The sequence below is a fragment of the Cololabis saira genome, chromosome 13, assembly GCF_033807715.1.
Source record: "Cololabis saira isolate AMF1-May2022 chromosome 13, fColSai1.1, whole genome shotgun sequence".
Lineage (NCBI taxonomy): Eukaryota > Metazoa > Chordata > Actinopteri > Beloniformes > Belonidae > Cololabis > Cololabis saira.
This window is the reverse complement of record NC_084599.1, coordinates 29572462-29592278: the sequence shown is the minus strand read 5'-3', so window position 1 is coordinate 29592278 and position 19817 is coordinate 29572462. Positions and strand designations below refer to the sequence as shown.

Here is a 19817-nt window from a genome sequence, read left to right as displayed (position 1 = left end):
CATGGTTTGTCTGGTTTGTGTTATTCGGTTCTGGGGGGGAACACCAAGTATTCCCAAATTAAAATTATAAATGCTGAAAAGAGCCCTATCCTTGAAGTCAATTTCATTGTCCAAGATAATTTATTCATTAATCTCTGGATGAAAACAGTTTTCCACCAAACCTGACCTACACTGAACAAAACAAAAGGTCCTAATGGCCTTAGACTAGAGAGCACATTTTAGAAGTGTCACTATGGCTGATATAATAAATACTGGAAAACGGGTTTATCATGGATACATTTTAAACTTCTGTTGTAAATGCAAAGCAGGTAGGAAGCCAGAGTTGAATACTGAGTTCAACATTACTTTTTGCGAACCGACCTGTAAGTGAGAGCCTGAAAGTTTCCAGTGAAAAAAATTATGCAAATAATCTGAAACTGTTGGATGGTAACGGTTCTGATTTTCACCTTCATTATACAAATTACACTAGTGTTTTCAAGTAATTTTAATACAGTTTAGTACAAATATATGGATTATCTTCTGTTATTCAGCAATTTGTGCCAGAGCAGTTTTTCTATTAATACTTCTGTGAAGCTGACCTAAATGAACTAGAACAGGGGTAGGGAACCCTGGTCCTAGAGAGCTGTAGTCCTGCATGTTTTGGATATCTCCTTGCATCAACACACCTGATTCTAATTAATGATCGTCACCAGGTTCTCATTCAGATCTGCACAAGTGTGTTAGTGACACATTCCTTTGTATCAGGGTGTAAAGAAGCAGGGAAACATGCAGGACTGCGGCTCTCTAGGACCAGAGTTCCCTACCCCGGAACTAGAATATTCTGAGGTAACTGGAATTTAATTTAAAAGTCAGATGTTTTATACCAAGAGTTGTTGAACTTAACCTTCAAAATGTGATGGAGATAAAGATCAGTGTCTTCATCCACCTCTCAATCCAGTTGTAGGTGGTCAGAAATATTTTATGGTGAGTGCAAAATTTACAATGCAGCTTCAGTTGTCTGCCCTTTGGGTGGGAATTTTTCTCAAATCATTCATTTTAAAACACAAAAAAATTGTCTTTTGTTTTTTAAAGACAAGACAGTCTCGCCAAAGATATCGCTCTTTATTAAAATGTGGCCACTGCAGCCATAGAGAATCACAACAAAACACCGTATGGCTGAACAGAAAAAACAAAACAATGCAAAGCAGCAACTCTTTAGTCTTAAGTATTTGGAGGAAATACTCCTTTACTTATAGCTATACAATATCACCCCAAATTTATTTTCTACCATAAAGTCAAAAGACATGAACCTAAATATTTCCATGCACTTTAGGAAATCAATTATGTCTGAACAAGAAAGACTAGCCTTTCCGTTAGTTAGAGACGGTCATCCTGCCCCCCACCCCCCGTATCCAGGAACCACTAATGTGAGTACACAGCGTTGTTGTGCAGCAGTCAAATACTGCAATAAGGCTGTTGGAGTGCGAAGTGTCTCTGACATCGGCTGTGCAGGGCTCGTGCAGTAGAGCTGAAAGTAATCTGTTGTAGCCATTAAGAAAGAAAGAAAGAAAAAAGTCCAACAAGTTTTGAACAGATGTCATTACAAAAAATACTTGTAATATCTATTAACAGGCAACTATGCTAGAAATATTGCTGGTTTAGTGATATTTGCATGAAGCAGCTGATTTCATGACCTCCAGACAGTCAGAACTTAAAAATATTTTAAGTGTAAATAACATAAAGCATCTGTCCTGCATGGAGGTCAATAGAACTGCTGAGGTGATTTAATTGGAATACCTATATTATAGTCTAAACTGCACGTTAACTATGTACACCGTCAGCAGAACAAGTTACAAGGCAATAAATGAAAGTTAATGTAATCATGGGTGCTACTACATTATACTGGCATTTATTACATAAACAGACTTCACATCTCTACATGACGATTTCTGGCAGTCACTTCATTATCAGCTGCAAAGAACTGCAACCATATTTGTACCTATTGTCATTTGAGGGGGAAAAGAAAAAAATCTATAGCTTTCTAGGTGCTGACAAGCAAAGATCAATATACTGTGTGCCTGTGCAGTTCACATCTCACACTGAGATCAGTTAAGTACCAGTTTATTACAACTGCTGCAGTTGTGCTGCTAAACTTGAACAGCTTAATGTTGCTTGCTTGCGCACACACACACACAGCTTGCCTCTATTTGGCAGTTATGAGGCTTCTGCAGAGCTCATGCAGTGCTCTTGATGTGATGCATGCTCTGCGGTTGTGCTCAGCTTCTCCCCAGAATTATCATTACAAATATAGTGTTAAACACAGAAAAAGAAAAAAAAACTACATAAAGCTGAGATGGATCTTTTTTGTGAATGCTTAAAACTGTAAACAAAATCGAATTTGGCACAAACAGTATCTAGTGCAATGACAGAATAAACGTCAGGGTGGGAAAGCAGGCCGTCAGACACACCAGGACTTCTCTTTCTGATCCTGATCTCCTTTTCCCTTCGGCTGCCGTGGAGGATGCAACGTAGCAGCTGGAGGTTGAATTTTGCAGGGTTTTTTTCTTTTTTGGCTGGTAATCCTGAATGTGAGCAGCCCATCAATGAAGCTCAAAAAAAAAAATGAAGTGGTGAGAAAGAGAAGTTCCTTAGAAAACACGAGCAGAAACTGGTATATTATGGCCGAGGGTCAGAAGAAGGCTGCTGCATCTCTGAGTCTGTCGATCGTTGGGGCTGGTACCATCCCAGTCCCCGCTGATGGAGATGAACTACAGCCTGATTTCCTTGGGTTCTCTCTCTCATGTGTCCACACCCTGACCACACCCCCGCTGGGTGCATCTCCACAGTGTCAAAGGAAGGTATTTAAAGTCTAGAACCAGACAGTTTACTTGGACATCTTGATTTCTAAAATGCTTCACGTGACATGAAAATGTAAACCTAAAGGCTTCAGTCCATCATTAATAAGATGAGGGCTTCATCCTAAAACACACTCAAGCGGGGCACGCCTCGTTTGAAGTTCTTAGACAGGTGTTTAGCAGGTTTTACCACAACTGCAGCAACTTCTCATTCATTTATTCATTCCGGACTACTGTAAACATCTTTAAAGGGCTGGCAGGTCCTGCCCTGCTCTGGACTGTACAAATCATTTGATATTTTCTGACTGAAGCAGAAACCCACATGACAGTTATTTAAAAGAAAACACACACATACAAAAGCTTCATTTAATAGGTGAATTAACTTATTCTGACGCGCATTCCATGGGTGTTCTCGACCAGACCCTAAGTTTAGTTGGCATCATATATGAGGAAATCACAAGGAAGCTGCTATCCTGCTGCTCTCCCAGAGCAGATGGATCCAAAGCTTTTACACTTGCCAGTCAGTGAGGGCACATGATGGTGCATTGATGAGAAACGGTGCAGATGATTTATTCTGGGCATAGCACCTTTAAGAGGTTTCTGACAGCGGCTGTTTACCTGCACATATCTTAAAAAAAAACATGAAGGTAGACATCATTGTGATTTCCACCATATTACTTTGATCTTTGCTCTGCTCACACCAGCAAATGCAAATCAAGGCCGCATGGAGGAAACGGTCGTAGACTGTGGAGATGCACACCCAGCTCCAGCGGCTACTTCTCGACCAGTTTAGCCAGGCTCTCCCTCAGGCCTTTCAGGTCACAGAGTTTGACGTCGAGAACCTCGATGATGTGCCGGACATCAACCTCCGCCTGCTCCTGCTCCTCCCGGCTGGTGGCCAGCGTCTTCTCGGCGCTCGTGACGCGATTTTCTAGCTCAGCGTTTTGTCTCTCCACATCCTGCGGGAACATTAAGACAGATTTGTGAGATATGTTCCTTGATGTCTGTATTTCTTCATCCAGTAGAATGAACTAACGTAGTTTTGCAGATCATCCTCTTATCAAGGTAGCAAAATGACTTAGATACACATTTTAATCCTATGTTTCTGCCCCCAACATCTATAAACAGTAATTATTATAGCAGAACAGAAGATAAGGATCTATGGGCCGGATTTACTAAAGGTTTGCGTGTGTAAAAAATTGTGCAAACTTGACAGCACCCGCAAACCAAAGTGCCAGCTGATCTACTAACAGCGTGCAAAGAGGACTGCGCCTCTCAAATGAGCAAAATAGCACACGCTGTTCATTTAGTACTTTTGCCCTGATGAATAATCAATATGGGGCGTACCCGCCAGAAATCCTAAATACTGGGAGGGGAAGATGCAAATTGGTCCATTTACCACGCGCAATGAGATTTACCAAGCCTGAAAGTTTTTGCGTGGATTGTGATTGCGTCTGTATTTAATACGTTCGAAAGGAAGGTGCTAATCTCCACATGCAAAAGGAGAAATGTTGTATTTGAATGTTAAATCGAGTATTATTCAGCAAAAGGTTGCCACAGGAGGCACATTCATTTTTTTATTTGTGATAATAAATAAATCTCGCGTTTTCATGGAGAAAAAAGTGTTTCTTATTGTGCGCCTATACTTGTTCTGCAGTTGTCATACCCCGGTGTTGTGTCGTATTCAGCACCCCTGCCGTGAAAAGCACCCCCTCGTCTGACAAAAATGATATTCTCATTCCGTGTCACGTTCTGTTTAGCGTCCAGTTTTGTGTTAATGATTCATGTTTAAATGCGCTCATGGATTCCACAATAGTCATACTTTCCCACAATCACAGTCACAGATAACAAAAATCGGGTGAATGGTTATTGATGTCATTAATTAATAGCCTGCTTACTGTGTTGTCTTCCATAATATTTGTAAATATATATAATATAAACTCCTAAGTATGTGTTTGTGTGAGTGTGTATATATAAATATATTGAAGTGTCAGTGTGTTTTTTTTTTTCTTGGTCTACTTATCATTGAATATACGAGGGGGTGCTTTTCACGGCAATAACGCTGCCTCTTCCACTAATATCTCTAACTCAAACTCGTCAAATTTCATTTTGCGCTTGCGACTATATCCTGCTTTCCATCCAGACTCTCCATGGCGCAAAGTTTGCGCCGCAAACCGTAAGACGCGCAACACCTCATTTAAATACTGAGGTTTGCACCTGTTATCAATTGCGCACGCAATCTTAGTTGATCACCCGCAAAACACACAACAACAGCACGCGCAAACTTTTTCAGTGCACACGCAATTTAGTACTCTTTATTTAGGATCTTAGTAAATCGGGCCCTATATGTTTAAAGCAGGTGAAAGTAAAAGACCATGCTTAAGGACAATTGAGCAGATACGGCTGACTTGAGGACCCCTGCAGGCTTCAACATGAACCAGTTATGCTTCATTTGAGTTATTTAAAATTACTTATGCTCAAAATCCTCTAAGAGTTTATGCAGCAATTTGGAAAGGGATTTTATATTTTATAAAAGGCAAGTCTGTCTGCAAAACACACCACAGGATAGCTTGTGGAATGAACGCAAGGACTGCAAAAGGTCAAAATTATTATACATAATTCATAACTGACATCACAGGTGGGAATGATAGAGGACCTAATTTGGCCTATGCAATATGCATCAGATACAATCTCCTACGTTCATGAAGAGAATTCTTCACAATTCTGCATAATTTCCTGCCCCTACTCTGACTCAAGCCGGCACAACGGCCTTTCTTACAGGAGCCGACTGTGTGACCCTGTCTGACTTTTAAGACAACAAAAGCCCACTCACTCACAGCCCCAGCATGCGGTACATGTTCGTTTCCTCAGGGTACAAAGTGAGAAACAGTTTTCAGGGGGAGAAAAGGAAAACAAAATATGGGAAAACCCAAAGAGAGCAGAATGTTTACGTGCTGGAGGCAGCGGAGAGTCAATCAGTTTGACACATGCCTCTTATTTCTGCTCAAAAAGGTTTCCTTTCATTGCAAGACAGTCACAGTTCAGTTATGAAGTACATGTAAAACTCCCATGAGAAGTCTGATTACCTGGAGTCTCTGTAAGGCCTCCTCTTTCTCCTTCTCCAGCTCACTCACATCTGTTTTCTTGGTTTGTAAGTTCTGAATTTCCTGGAAACAGATCAATTTCAAACAATTAACGTTGCCTCACTGTTTCTTCAATAGTTGCTGTCACTTCTGTTGGGATGTGAATCATTTAACCCACCCATTTGCATAAAAATGCTTTGACTAGATGTGTTGAAATGCTACAGGGTAATTTATCATACGTGGGTCAGACAGGAAACATCTTTATGTTTAAAGGAGCACATTTACAAGGAAACACATCCCGGAAATTACAGGAGAGTTGTGGTTATTTTAAATCAGGCTGAAGGACAGCAGTAAGCTCCTTTTAAAGAAATAATTAACATTAAATAAAACTATGTTTTTGCTGCACACATCCAGCATCGTTTGATAGGCTTGTCTGGAGCCAAATAGACTCATCAAGACACAGTTTGAATCCCTTCCACACAGGGATGACAAGAGCAGCTCTGAATGAACAAAAACTGCAGCAACAATCCAGATCTTAAATGACAGGAAAAGAAGAAAAATCACATTTTCCTCTTGACTCATGTCCACTTGAGTTTCAGAGCTCTTTTTGTAAAGAAATTACTGTCTGGACGAGACAGAAACAAACTTATTGATTCAAGGACATTTCTTTTGAAATCTTAAGGATGATTTATAAAGAAATTACTGGTTCTGACACCTGTACTTTTCCATCACCGTGATGGCATCACGTAGTAATTAAAATGTTTCTAGGAACTCCCCAGCTGGAGCTTGCTGTTAAGGCTGAAGCTCAAACTAGATGCTGGTAATATATCATGTACGTTGCTGTATTCTGGGCTGGCTTTGAACCGTTAAATTCCCTCGAATAAGAGGCCAGATTGATGTGGACAGCATGCACTGAAAAGACATATTTTGTTGTTTTTGTTTTTTGCCTGGTCTTTGGCTCTCAGCAAGGTTTCCAGCTCTTCCAGCGACCGACTCAGCTCCTCTTTATCGGACTGAGCAGCAGCAGGATGTCCCAGCTGGGCCTCCAGCTCAGCCACCTGGAACACAAAGATACAACAAAAGGGTACTTTAGATTTTTCAAAAGGCAGGATAAAACGACATAAGGCTAAAGTCAGAAATGGGTGGATTTGTGAGACATATTTGTGGCGTTCAAAGATTGAGGGGCCTTTAAATGTTGATTAAGATATAGAGAATAAGTTTACGATAGTTGGACACACACACACACACACACACACACACACACACACACACACACACACACACACACACACACACACACACACACACACACACACACACACACACACACACACACACACACACACACACACACACACACACACACACACACACACACACACACACACACACACACACGCACAAAGAGCCTCCCTGCCAATGTAATTGAGCGCTGTGACCTGGCATTTTTGTTTTTCATAAATTATTTTTCCAAATCTGACCTACTTCCCAGAGTTTCAAATATTCACTGGAAAAAAATAAATAAATCAGACCGTGAGTGACAGTTTAACAAAAACACTGACAAACTGTTGAGAAGGTCAGAGGTCTGAACATGAAATCATGTAAAGTTCTCGGGTCGCGATGCATCTGCTCAGCTCTGTTCCCAGAGCTGTGGTTTCAGAGGCAGAACGAGACATGGGTTCAGTTCCCCCAGACATAGGTTTTGATCAGATTTAGTTAAGGTTTTACATAGTTTGAAGTCCCAGCATTTGATAAATGAAGACTTTTCTTTAAAACTGAAATTGCTGTTTGTTTTGGACTTTAACTACATAAGAGCTAAGTGAATATGTCCTTGTCAGTGTGGACTGTCTGATACTTTGGATGAATGTATTATGAAATATTACAAAAAAATAACTAAATAAATGAAGAGATTGATAGAAATGTTATAGAATCTCAGACATAGAATCTGCTGTGAGATGTATAAGGATTTTAATGAATCTAACAACACATAATTACCACTATTTGTCCAACAGATCATCTGAGGTTCAAGGAAAATGGGACATTCAAATGTACTAAGTTATCAAGTTATTAATTTGAGAAACACTGCTGTCCTTGTACTGCCACAATGACAAAGACATTGTTAAAGAAATATGAGAAAGAGACAAACATATTTGGAATGAAGGTTATTGCTAACGAATCCCTCAAGCTTCTTTTGATTGTATTTGTTCTTTTTATTTATTCATCCCAGTGTTGGCGTAGAAGGAGACATTACAGCCTTTGTTATCATCAGTCTCTCCCGCTTCAGTTCACCCTGACTGACTGCATTACCACAGGGTTTGAAATATAAATATGTATGTGAAGAAAGAGATTTATTCCAGCTCACATAGCCATCATTTCCTTAACACACGCATTTTGACCATATTCACAAAGGGGCATTTCATAGACTCCACACAGGGCAACGCTGCACGGCATCCAAACCTGCAGCAGCTGCAGAAAACCATGGCAGGTAAAGGTGGGGATTGTTTACAAAGTCCAAGAAGCTTCAGCCTCTTTGTATTATCCAGTGTGTGTGTGTGTATGTGTGTGTGTGTGTGATAGAGAGACACAGTCACAAGCTCCACCTCTACTGTGATCTTGCTTTAAATGTGTGTTTCCTGCAGCAATTAAAACAACCGAGGAGATCAAAAATCAAGCCAATAGTAACCAGTAAGATGTTTTTAAATGTTGCAGGATTTCTCCACGTCCACCTTTCCAGATGTTGGTGAACTTGTGAGCAGAAGTGTGTGCTGGCTTTGTGAGGATCTGTGACTTTCTGATGTCTTTGCAGAAATATGGGGTTTTCAAAGCGTAGGTATCGTTTAAAACATCTGGATGTTGTATGTTGGAGCAGTCGGCTCAGTAGATCAGTGAATGGAGCAGCGCTACCATTATATGATTACAACTTTTGAAATATGATCATTTTAGAGTCTTTAATCCATCTGATGAGGAAGATTAGTGATATCAGCTCAGTTTACTTCATCTATTTAGTCACTTAAAACACTAAAAATAGCAAACATGGACTAGTTTGCAAACCTAAATTTGTTTTATTTTTTAAGACAATTTTTTTTGTGGCCCATGACAAAGTTAGACTTTAAGTAAATTTTTATTTTACTTTTTATTTAATTTTTTCAAATGTCCTGAAATGACATGAACAGATTCAAAATGTAATCCACAGATTTAATCTGTGTTAGAAGGTGAAGTGAATTCAATACATTTTAATTAAGTTTAATATGAGAAATTAGATAAAGCGAACAGTCTCATGTGTTAATGGTTTATTCTGGTTGATGATGACGTGAGTTTGAGTCTCTTATAACCATAGAAATACAATTTGATATTTGAAAATCTTAAATGGAAATCTTAAAATGGAAAAAAAAAGCCAGTGCTTAAAAAAAAATATATACATATATATACATATATATATACATATATATATATATATATATATATATATATATATATATATATATATATATTTCATTCAAATACAACCTTCTGTGGTCTTAAGTCTTATTATGTCTAAACTCTAAATAAATAAACCAGATTGTGGATGAAGACAACACAGCAGGAGCTGAGGGTGTGACGAGGGATGTGAAACCAGCCAGCCTTCTGCTCCTCTGGTAATTTATCTTCCTCCTTTAACTGGGACAGACGTGGGGGGGGCTGGGGGTAGTATAGGGTGTCCTTCCCTCCCTCCTCCCCCAAAAATATTTCCGCCCTCCCTCAGTAAGCCATCACCAGGCCCTGGAGGCATGCTCCACTTCCAGCCACCTGGTTGACTTTGCAGCAGCTCTGTGTGCGATCGCCTCTAAGAGTGTGCAGTGTGTTTGGGGGTTAACCTTCGCCTGGACTCGCAGCGATGGATGAAACGGATGAAACCACGACTTGCACTAAAAATACAGGGACAGTCTGTCTGTCACTAGTGATAACAGTCTCCCTGCATCGTAGTTTTATTCTGTCCCATCGAAGAAACACAGTTTAGATTGACCAGGGGTGTCATCTCTCCCTTCCCATCTCTAAATTAAACATGAAATGTCTGCATTCTGGCCATGCAACTATCAAGGGAGCCTGTCAACAGAAATATCCCAGGGAGGGGTGTTGGATGAAAAATGAATCACGGTTTCAAGATGACTGTGGGGGGATTTTGATGTGATGCTTGTGTACTGTATCTATGAGAAAAGCACAAAATCTGCATCATAACCAGGTCATGTAGGACAGGACATGTTTCATAAAACAAAATAGGATGCTTTAACACTGTCTTTATTGCATTAATAAGTTCTTACTTCTACATCTGGGACTAATACAACCGTGTAAATAAGAAAGTACACCCTTTCTCAATGACAGTGTATTTTTACTCATCAGTAATTTATACAACCTCAGATGAAGCAGCTTTAGCGGCAATAATTTGAAGTATTTGTTTTCTTTGTGATGTTATCAGTCTCTTGCATCCATAGCCGACTATTCTCTACAGTGTTTCTTTAATGTATTGAGCTGTGCATGCATTAATTCATGCACAGCTCTCTGAAGGTCTCCTCACAGCATATCTATCAGGTTGAGGTCTGGATTCTGACCTTGGTTTGTTCTCAGCCATTGACTTGCAGATTTGTAGACGTTTCTATTGCTGTCTTCAATCAAGGGTGTATTCTTGTGGGAGAACTGAGAGTAGGGTTGTACGTTTCCCTCTTCAATACTGTGCTGCTCTTAAACATCTGCCCGATTATTCAGATACTGTAGTTTATGTACAAGTGTGCACTACTTCACCTCAAAACTGTGTTCCTTCACTCTTCTGCAGTTTCAGTTGAATGTTTTCTGTAAGCTTGTAAAACTTTTGCGCCTGGATTTAATCTCTTTCCCTCCGATTTCTGTGAAACAACCCTCTCAAGAATCCCAGCCAATACGATACCCGAACGCAGGCCTCCAAATTGCTTGGAAATTACATTAAAGGAATTCTCAGATTGACGAAAATCAGCAGCTGCTTCTCAAAGACCATTGCTGATGTTCTTCCTCCTTGGCACTGTGTTGACAGACACCAAAATGCTCCAGACCAACAAACTGCCAAAACATCTGGCTTCATAATGATGCTTACACTTGCTGATGATCAGTTATTTGATTAGTAGGACCTGGCTGCTGCTCACTCTAATAACTCTTATAGCAGCAGCAAGGATGTACTTACAATTAAAAAAATAAAATAAATGACATCACATTACTGCACGGCCTCCTAATCATATGTTCAACACAATTAACAACCATAATTTGCGTGTTACATTGGTTACATTAATAGGATACAAAAATGGTGCAGCTGATGTAGGTGCCCTGAATAAAGCAGTCAAGTAAGAAAATAGTGACAATTTTTTAGGGGCTTGCTGGTAAAGAAAGTCCTCTGGGTTCACTGTAAACCTCTATACAGTCTTTGCATTGAACCGACGGTAAGTGGAACATCAAATTGCTTCTCTGAAAGGGAAACACTGCAGTATAAAGTGCAAGTTCATAAAAGTACAGCCACATTTCTACTGAGTGGTAAAGCTCAGTTTGGGTCAGTGGTCGAGGTGTGTTGGTCAGATGGCTCCGTAACACCATGACATCTTACACGACATCGTGTTCTTGGTAAGAAAAAGCTCAGCTTTGTTCAAAACTTGGTGCATCTTGTGTTCATTTCCATGTCACATGGAAGAGATGCTCTCTTACAACCGACTGTAATCTTTCCAGCTCCACCTTTCATGTACCGTACCACTTGTTTTGGTAGTGTACCTCGCAGAAAGCCAGGCAAACATTTGTGTAGCATGCTAACCCCATACTGCATTGCTTTGTGGAAATGCATCCATCTTCTATCACTGCTTAATCCATCTTAGGTTCATGAGGATCTGCTGGAGCCTGTCATCTCACTTTAGGCAAAAAAAGAGGACTACAAAAAAGGACTACATATAGAGTAGACAAACCACCACCTTTTACCTGACATACATGCTCTAGGACTGTAGGAAGAAGTTGAAGACCCTGGAGAAAACCCACTCAAACACAAAAGCACCACGCAGAGAGGCCCCCTGCCGGGATTTGAACCAGGGACCTTCATGCTGTGAGACAAATCTGCTAACCAAGAAGCCACCTTGCTGCCTATGTGAAAACCTAACATGTTTTTTTGGTTTTCATCTTCCAAGTTTCTAAAGACGTACTATATTATTCAATCAGGACCTTGCCGTTTACTGTATGTGTAATTTAAGTCGACACAGTCAGAAAAACAGTCAGAAAAGTACTTTATCATTTTCTGAATCTTCTGAAAGCTTTGTTGACTGCTAGACCTTGAAAACAAAACAAAACAAAATACAACCAAAAAATCATTGTGTCCTTATCGAAGGATATAACAGAGATACCCTCCTTAGTATTATTGTTTTTTTTTAATTTTAAACTGGAAAATTGTTGCATTATTTCTTCCAACTGCACCCTAACTGCTAACTCTAGCTCTGTGAATTATTGCACAACATACTAATTATGAACAGAGTGCAGACTCTTGCCATAAAAACTGACCATACTTCTTCTCCTGTGTGCCCTCTAGATTGTGGTCACCTGATCTCGGAGGCGATCCGTCTCCTCCTGATATTCCGCCAGCTGTTTTTTCCACTGCTCCACGCTGCTGTTGGCTTCCTGCAGAGCTTCCACCAGCTTGGCATTGCTGTCCTGCAGAGTGAACAGTTCGGCCTCCAAGTTTATCTCACACATGGACCTGAGGACGAGTTGCAGAAAAACAACAAGGTACGTGAGATTTGTATGAATATATTTCTCGTTTTACCTTCACTTGCTTGTGAGAGAACAATCTTGCCTGGGAAATGTCATTACTGTGTACACCCCAAACACCAAAACAATGAGCCTAAAACCACTAATTACTCTAGTGAGCTGAGAGAAACCATTATTGTAAAATATTCATCAGGGAAGCTGTAAACAGAAAGATAATTCTTTGGTTAGAAACAGGTAGAAGTCAAAGATTTCTCTCTGGCCATGAAGTGAAGCATTTTTCTGAACCAGCAGCGTGAATTAATTGTATAGATATTTCTCGTATTGTGTTTAGATTAGATTTGCTGATTCTTTCTGTTACACAAGAAACCCATGCAAGTTACTCTTACATTAGTTTGTTGTGCATCCAGAATGGATTTTCTGATTTTCTTTAAGTTTGCTCTTGTGCAGTTTGCACGTCAAATACTAAAGCAGAGCAGTTTGTACTCTCTGTAGTGGAAAATTACACCACTTGGCCACATCTGAAAGCCAAGCGAACACAAGGATCATGTTCTCCTTTATTAAGAGGTGAGAAAGGTCATGATTCAGCAGAGATAGTCAACAAAACAGAGCGCATTCAGCTACGAAGATGGAATTTAGGAAGAAGCCCTTTTGCCATGACAACAGCTTGGCAACCATAAAACCACTCACCATAGCAACAAAAGAGAAAAGCCTCCATCAGCTTATAAAAATCATGAAATAAAAAATGTTGATATAATAGGCTGTAAAACTATCGAGGACGGCTTCTCTGCCTCCTGCTCCCATATGAAATGTTGAATAATGGCCACCATGATGATGAAAACGATGTGGTGTTACATTCAGCAGCAGCCAGGCCCGGATACTCTCAACTCATAGACGCGCAACATTATAAAGAGCACACAAGCCAAGACCTTAAACTATGAGGAAAACGCTCATAAATGGTTGGTCCCCTGTGTACAAAAGTATAACTCATGTACTCAAAGACAATACTGCACCACTGAGAAGAGTCAACATCTGCATCATGGTTTCCAGGCAGAGCACTCTTTAATCCGTGGTTAGATGCTTTCAGTCTGAATGACTGCTTTTCTATTTAATCACCTGTTTTGCTTCTTATGAAATAAAAGCAAATAGCTCTTCACACCAGCCCAGGCAGTCTATAATTCTTTCTAATGAAAACAGAGAAAAAGCTTTCATAAAACAGGCTGATTTTTCTGCTCATTCTTAGTTTGCGGTCAAATTATAAATATTCCAGATCTGGACACAGTCTGATGTTGGGAACCAACAGTGGAGGTATAATCTCTTCCTATTGTACTTGCAACCAGTTTGTCTACATTATGGTATCTGTCCATCCTTGATGCCGAGTCCTGTTTTTGGATGTCGTACTCAATGCAAATCCCTTAAAGACAAAACTGTGATTTTTGTATGAATTGAAATGATTGAACCTGACGCAGATATGTTTTCAGTGGTTAAATACACCCGATCCAGTTAGGTGGATTCAAAGCAAAGGACAACGGACAGCATGCACTGATGGAGCAGCTCGTGACCAAGAAAGATGAAAACCTACCCTAAGTTTATCCTAAGTTTATCCTAAACGTATTGCTTGCACTTTGGAAATCGTGCTTCAATATTGCTTTAACCAGCGGTGACAAGCGTGATAAAGGGAGTCTTCCATGTATATGATAGTTTCAGGAAAGCATTTCGTTCCTCAAAACTGTCCACAGAATACAGTACTACATCAAGTTAAATATAATAAATATGTATTTCTTATTTTATACTACCCCACTCAAAGGTCACAGGTCACAAGATGAACCTGCTTTTTTGCAGCTTGCAGTTGCATTGCACAGCCAGTAGGGGGCGTGGAATATTATCACAATTTGTGTAATTGCTGGCAACAAAAAATTTAATTGGAAAGACAAATCTTTTTTCCTTTGCCAGTTTGCTGTCAAAGTGCCTTTCACAAAAATAACCCTTGCTCTAGTTTTAAAAAAAAACCAACAACATTTAGTCACAGTGCAGGCAGCATGTCAGTTTCCTGGATGGATAACAATATGTACAATTTGTAGAGTCTAGAATGCAATCCCTGCACATCTGTATTGGTAATGTCTGCATTCGTGTTTGTTGTTGTTTTTCTTTTTTAAACCTGCCTAATTTATAAATATCTGAATGAAACATTTCTGGAGAGAAGCACTGAGGTATAGCTGAAAATAACAAGAGCGCTGTGAAGCCTTTGCTTTTATAATTCAATTTCTTAAAAATCAATGCTTTCCTTCCAGGCTGAAGACAAAGCTTGAAGCGAAACAAAGTTTTGTGTGATTGTTTGTTTTACAACTGGTCAAAACTTGGAAGTAAAGACATTTTCATTCAGTCATTTTCTTAACTCTGGCAGATAACATTTCTAGACCTCCAGTATTTTCCTGAAAAATAAAGCCTTTAAATTGTCCAAAATTGTCTCAAACAACAATATCTGTCCAAATAAATGTACCGGTATTAATATCTTAGAACCGGATCACTGATCTCTGGCTTTTTCATTAAAAAATTTAAAAAAAAAAAGAAAAAAACAATTGATTATTTATACAAATTTGACTTTTTCATCCAGCTTTTCTTCAGAACTGGCTTCCACGCAAAGAGACAAAACCTGTCATTACCCTTCTGACAGCATCTTCTTGACCCTTTCCTTCTCGGCTGTCAGTTCCACCTCAGCACTCTTACTGCGAAACAGCTTCTCCTCTCCGGGTCCGTTAACCGTCAGCAGCGGCGGTGAATGGCGGTCTTCCGACAACTCCTACACAACAACGAGGGAAAAAGACCAAGGACAGATTTTCTTAAGGCATCGATTCCATTGTAGAAATGAGATCAGCACTAAATCCGTAACACACCGTCAGTTGTATTCAATTTCAGTTTCTAAGAAAACTCAGAAAAAAGAAAGAAAATTTTGATTAAAAACGGAGGGAGTTTTCCTGATATTTTTAGGGATTAATGTGTAAATCCTTGAGTTTTCACTTCAGATAAAAAAAAAGTCCTCCAGCACATGTTAAAGGATAAGTGTAAGATGACAAGGTGGAAGACATAGATAAGCAACTGTTTTCATAATCTTTTACGATACTTGCTTTTTGTAAATGCTAGTTTTTGTATATGGCTGTGCATCAATAGGAGACTTCTTATGTTCCGGTTAAAATAGTACAATACCAAGTATTGTTCATAGTAGCTCATAACAGTAGTACAATAGTTCATAGTAGCTCAATTAAAGCGTTAAGTTACCACCTGCTTTGTCGATGTTGGTGTTGCAGCTCTCTACTTTTACCAAATGCATTAAGATATGAAGCAGGTTGGTTTAAATTTTGAAAATCTGATCAGAGACTGATGTCACACTATCCTGCATATCACAGCTGATCAGACAAAGGTGGACTCAAACTGAAAAGGGTACGTGATTTCAAAGTTTAAAATTTTCAGCCAGTTTAGATTTGAAAGCATTTTTTTTTCTTTTTCTTCATAATACAGTCCCCTTTAAAGCTGATGCATACCAATAAACAAAAAGCACTGTTTCTAAATTTATAAAGGATTACGCATCAGTGAGATCCGCTTCAGTTGTTTTGGTTTAAAGCACCCCAGCACTCTACTACCAATACTAATACTGTCATTAGAACAACACTGACAAGTAATGGCTGCACCACAGGACAAAATTCCACACGCAATAGCGTAATATGTCCCATCTGGGCTGCTGTAAGTAAATGCTGAGGAGAGCGGGCGGCCATGTGTACAGCCATACACTGTAGAAAACAAGGGTGCAGCCCAGCTGTTTTGTCTCCAAACAGCTTCACTGAGCTGATTGGACTCAACAGGAAGTGACTGATGTGCAGATTGTTTGTCATCTGAAGGTTAATGCTTGCGTGAGACTTATGTACGTGTTGGTTTTAATGCTGCGACGTGATCGTCTAGTGAGAGATTAAATATGCCAGCTGAAGGTTAGAGTCTGAGCTAAAACAGCAGAGGTTCATTAAAGAAAAGTACTTTTATTTTTTATGTTTTCATACTAGAAGTAGTCATCCTATTGTTGAGTCTCATGTTGGCAGAACACGCGAGGGGGGTAATAAAGCAAAAATATTAATCTAAAAGGTAATAATTTTTGTTTGAAAATCCACTATCGCTATCCTGTATGAATTTAATCTAAGGGGTTATCTAAGGGGGGCGGCATGCGTAACAAACCAAATCACTTGAAAAGTGAAACTGATGATTTTAAGTGGGCACAGACCACCGACATCCACAGAAACATCAGGAGGGGAAGAAAGAAAAACAAAAAAAAACTGTTCTATTAAAGTTATTCTTTATTTTTAATGGAGACGTAAACCTAAAAAAAAACATGTCTATCGTTGCACTGATGGGGACATATCTCGGTTTTTCCAGCAATGGCTGGTGGTTCAGACATCACTGTCACCTTTGTATTTTATTATTTTAATAACGAAATAATGCAAAGGTGAAATCTTCGCCAAAATATTTATACAATAGCATTTTTGATCAGTTATTCATTTGAAAAATAAGGAGTCATGGTCCGTTTATATGCAGTAAAGTGTTCTGAGAGGATAACAGTCACTCGCAGCTTTTCTATAAAACAGAATAATATATTAGTTGGAAACATCTGCGTCAGTGACGACACTATTTCAGTTTAATGCCTTAAAGAGACTCGCCTTGCTCAGTAGATCACCTCAGCTGCTACAGAGCAAGATACAGCTAAACTGAGATGTACGTAGTAAAGCCTTTAGCTATGTGTCTTTGAAATATTGCTGCCTCTTGTAACATTTACCACCACCTTCTTCGTCTGGACTTTGTCCACCAGCTCCACCAGTTTATCGGGCTGAATTTTAAAATCTCGCAGGATCTTTTGCTCTTTCATTCTCCACCATCTTTTCCTTCCCTGCTGACCGGAAACATCAGACAAAGTTTTCTGAAGCATCTTGCTCAATTAAAGGCTCTCGCTGAAAAGACTGTTTTGTTTTTTTTTTAATCTAAAGCCACTGGAGCAACCTGCTAAAGAAATTGGTACATTTCTAACCCGACCACTGCTGCCTCTTTTCTTTGTGTATACAAAAAAAAAAAAAAAAAACCTTCACTTGCACTTGTCAGCCTCCAAGTCTCACTGAACAATACAGCCGTACACTTACCAGCTTTTATTATTAATCTAAGCAACCCCGACTGTGCTCCCTTGAGGTCAACAGTTTAATAGCTCCGCGGCTCTCCGTCTCTCTTTACGGTTGTCTGTATAATTAAAACCTAAAGCCAACTCGTGTGGATGAGCTCCGCGTCCAGAGGAATGAACCAAAAGAGACGAAAAAAACCTATCAAGACTAAAACAACTCCTGTACGGCCCCACAGCCACGGATCGACTGAATAATTCAGGGTCATGTTTAAGTCATAAGTGGAATTACAAATTAACAGCAGTTTTTCCAAACGTCGTTCCCTGATAGGCAGAGTGGAAACTAAGCAGATGGGTTACAGTACAGGTCTGCAAACGACCGACGATTACTAGCCAGAGTTCAAAAGCTCACCCGGTCCTCTCAGGAGACGTCTAATATCCTCAGTTTTACAGAGAAGGACGCAGCGGATGCTGCGAAACTCCAAACAAGAAGATGCCTGCTTTTGTGTTGCATTTTGTTTGTGGCTTTAAGTGTGTGTGTGTGTGTTTTTACGCACCTGCGAGAGCTGAGATGGATGAACGTGTCCAAATCATCAGGAAGAGGGCGGGGAAAAGGGAGAAGAAAAAAAATATGATCAGATAATTGAGTCCATACCAGTCATTTTAACCACAGTGATGCATCCATGTGTCTCTCGCCTCACATCTTATCTACACACTATTTTCTCTCAGAGATCTCTGATTCTGCACAGAAAGGCATCATTTAGTTTGGAGGAATCATTTGTTTTGAGGGATAATAGGAGTATTGATTTTATCTTGAGGTTTAACAAAGAAAACAAGAGCAGATACTTTATTGGGGAAACAAGATTCAAGGTTTTTATTAATAATATTAAAAATAACAAAAATAAAAAAAATGGCACAGCAAATACATCTAAGTTCTTTAGTTCAACAACATCTCCATCCCAGTGAAAACCAACTTAAAAGTCTCATGTGAGCAAAACTGTGCGGTATAATCAATGAAATCCTTGATACGTTAAATATGAAGAAGCTTTCCTGAGAGCTTTCATCAAGATGCGTCTACACCACCGTTTGCCTTAAGTACAGCTACGCTGTTTACTTATTTATCTCGGCATCAGTCCATTTTCTCTCTCACGCTGATGTTTCTACACTGCTAGTTTCACTGAGACCCACTTTACTAATTCATGTGTCAACGCATTCATACTGAATCCCCCCCCCCCACTCACCTGTCTTAACCCTTAAACAACACGCAGCCGCACACACCCCTTCACTGCTTTTTGGTTTTAATGTCAACGGTGTGGTTTGAAATATTGATGACAGGCGCTCCCGCTTTCCTCTTCGTCCTCCTCTCCATATACTACATCATGTGTGCAGCATGTGATGCAAACATAAGCCGTCACTTGTCAGAAGAACAAAAAGGCTTCAGTTTCCTGCTGTGTTTGCACTATTTATGTCTAATAAAGTGGTTTCAAGTCTCCTTCTGGCTCTGAAACCTTAAAGCACATTTTCAAAACTATAATTTAACACTCTTACCCCTTTAAAACTCAATCTTATGACAATATTTAATTCAAAACTACATGAAACATGTGGTGTTTATTGCCTGGGTTTGTATTTCAGTCATTTGGACCAAAAGAGGCTGAGACCTTAAGTGTTTTATCTCCATTATCATTATTTTGTAGCACTTTCACAACAGTTGAATGAACAGATAAACGGTGTGAAAGGGCAATCTTTGTCCTCAACCCCTCAAAGATTAAGGAAGTTTGAGAAGAAAAAGTCATTTCAGCCCACTTTTATAAAAGTGCGGTCTGTAACTGATTTAAGTGCCATGGGATTGTTCTTGACCTTAAACAGAAACGGTCCTGGACTGCCCGCCTGGGCGCTAAAGCACGCAGCAGAACTAACAATGACCTGCGTGAAGCTGCCCCCCCACCCCGCGGAAAACTCAGTGGAAATATCTCAATCGTTAGTGCTGCTTCAGTTTTTAAGATGTCAAATTGTATT

General features: G+C 39.6%; 1 protein-coding gene across 2 annotated transcripts in view; it reads right to left on the bottom strand.

Moving 5' to 3' along the window:
- Positions 1 to 1082: 1082 nt before the first annotated feature.
- Positions 1083 to 19817, bottom strand: part of LOC133458562 (homer protein homolog 3-like) — a 67037-nt gene continuing 48302 nt past the window's right edge. For both annotated transcript variants that reach the window (XM_061738594.1, XM_061738595.1), the window contains 6 exons: positions 18359 to 18367; positions 15319 to 15455; positions 12491 to 12647; positions 6865 to 6975; positions 5921 to 6001; positions 1083 to 3793 (listed from right to left, as the gene is read on the bottom strand). In XM_061738594.1, coding sequence (XP_061594578.1) covers positions 3608 to 3793; positions 5921 to 6001; positions 6865 to 6975; positions 12491 to 12647; positions 15319 to 15455; positions 18359 to 18367 — 681 coding nt within the window. In that variant the 3' untranslated portion in view covers positions 1083 to 3607. The remainder of the gene's footprint in view (positions 3794 to 5920; positions 6002 to 6864; positions 6976 to 12490; positions 12648 to 15318; positions 15456 to 18358; positions 18368 to 19817) is intronic.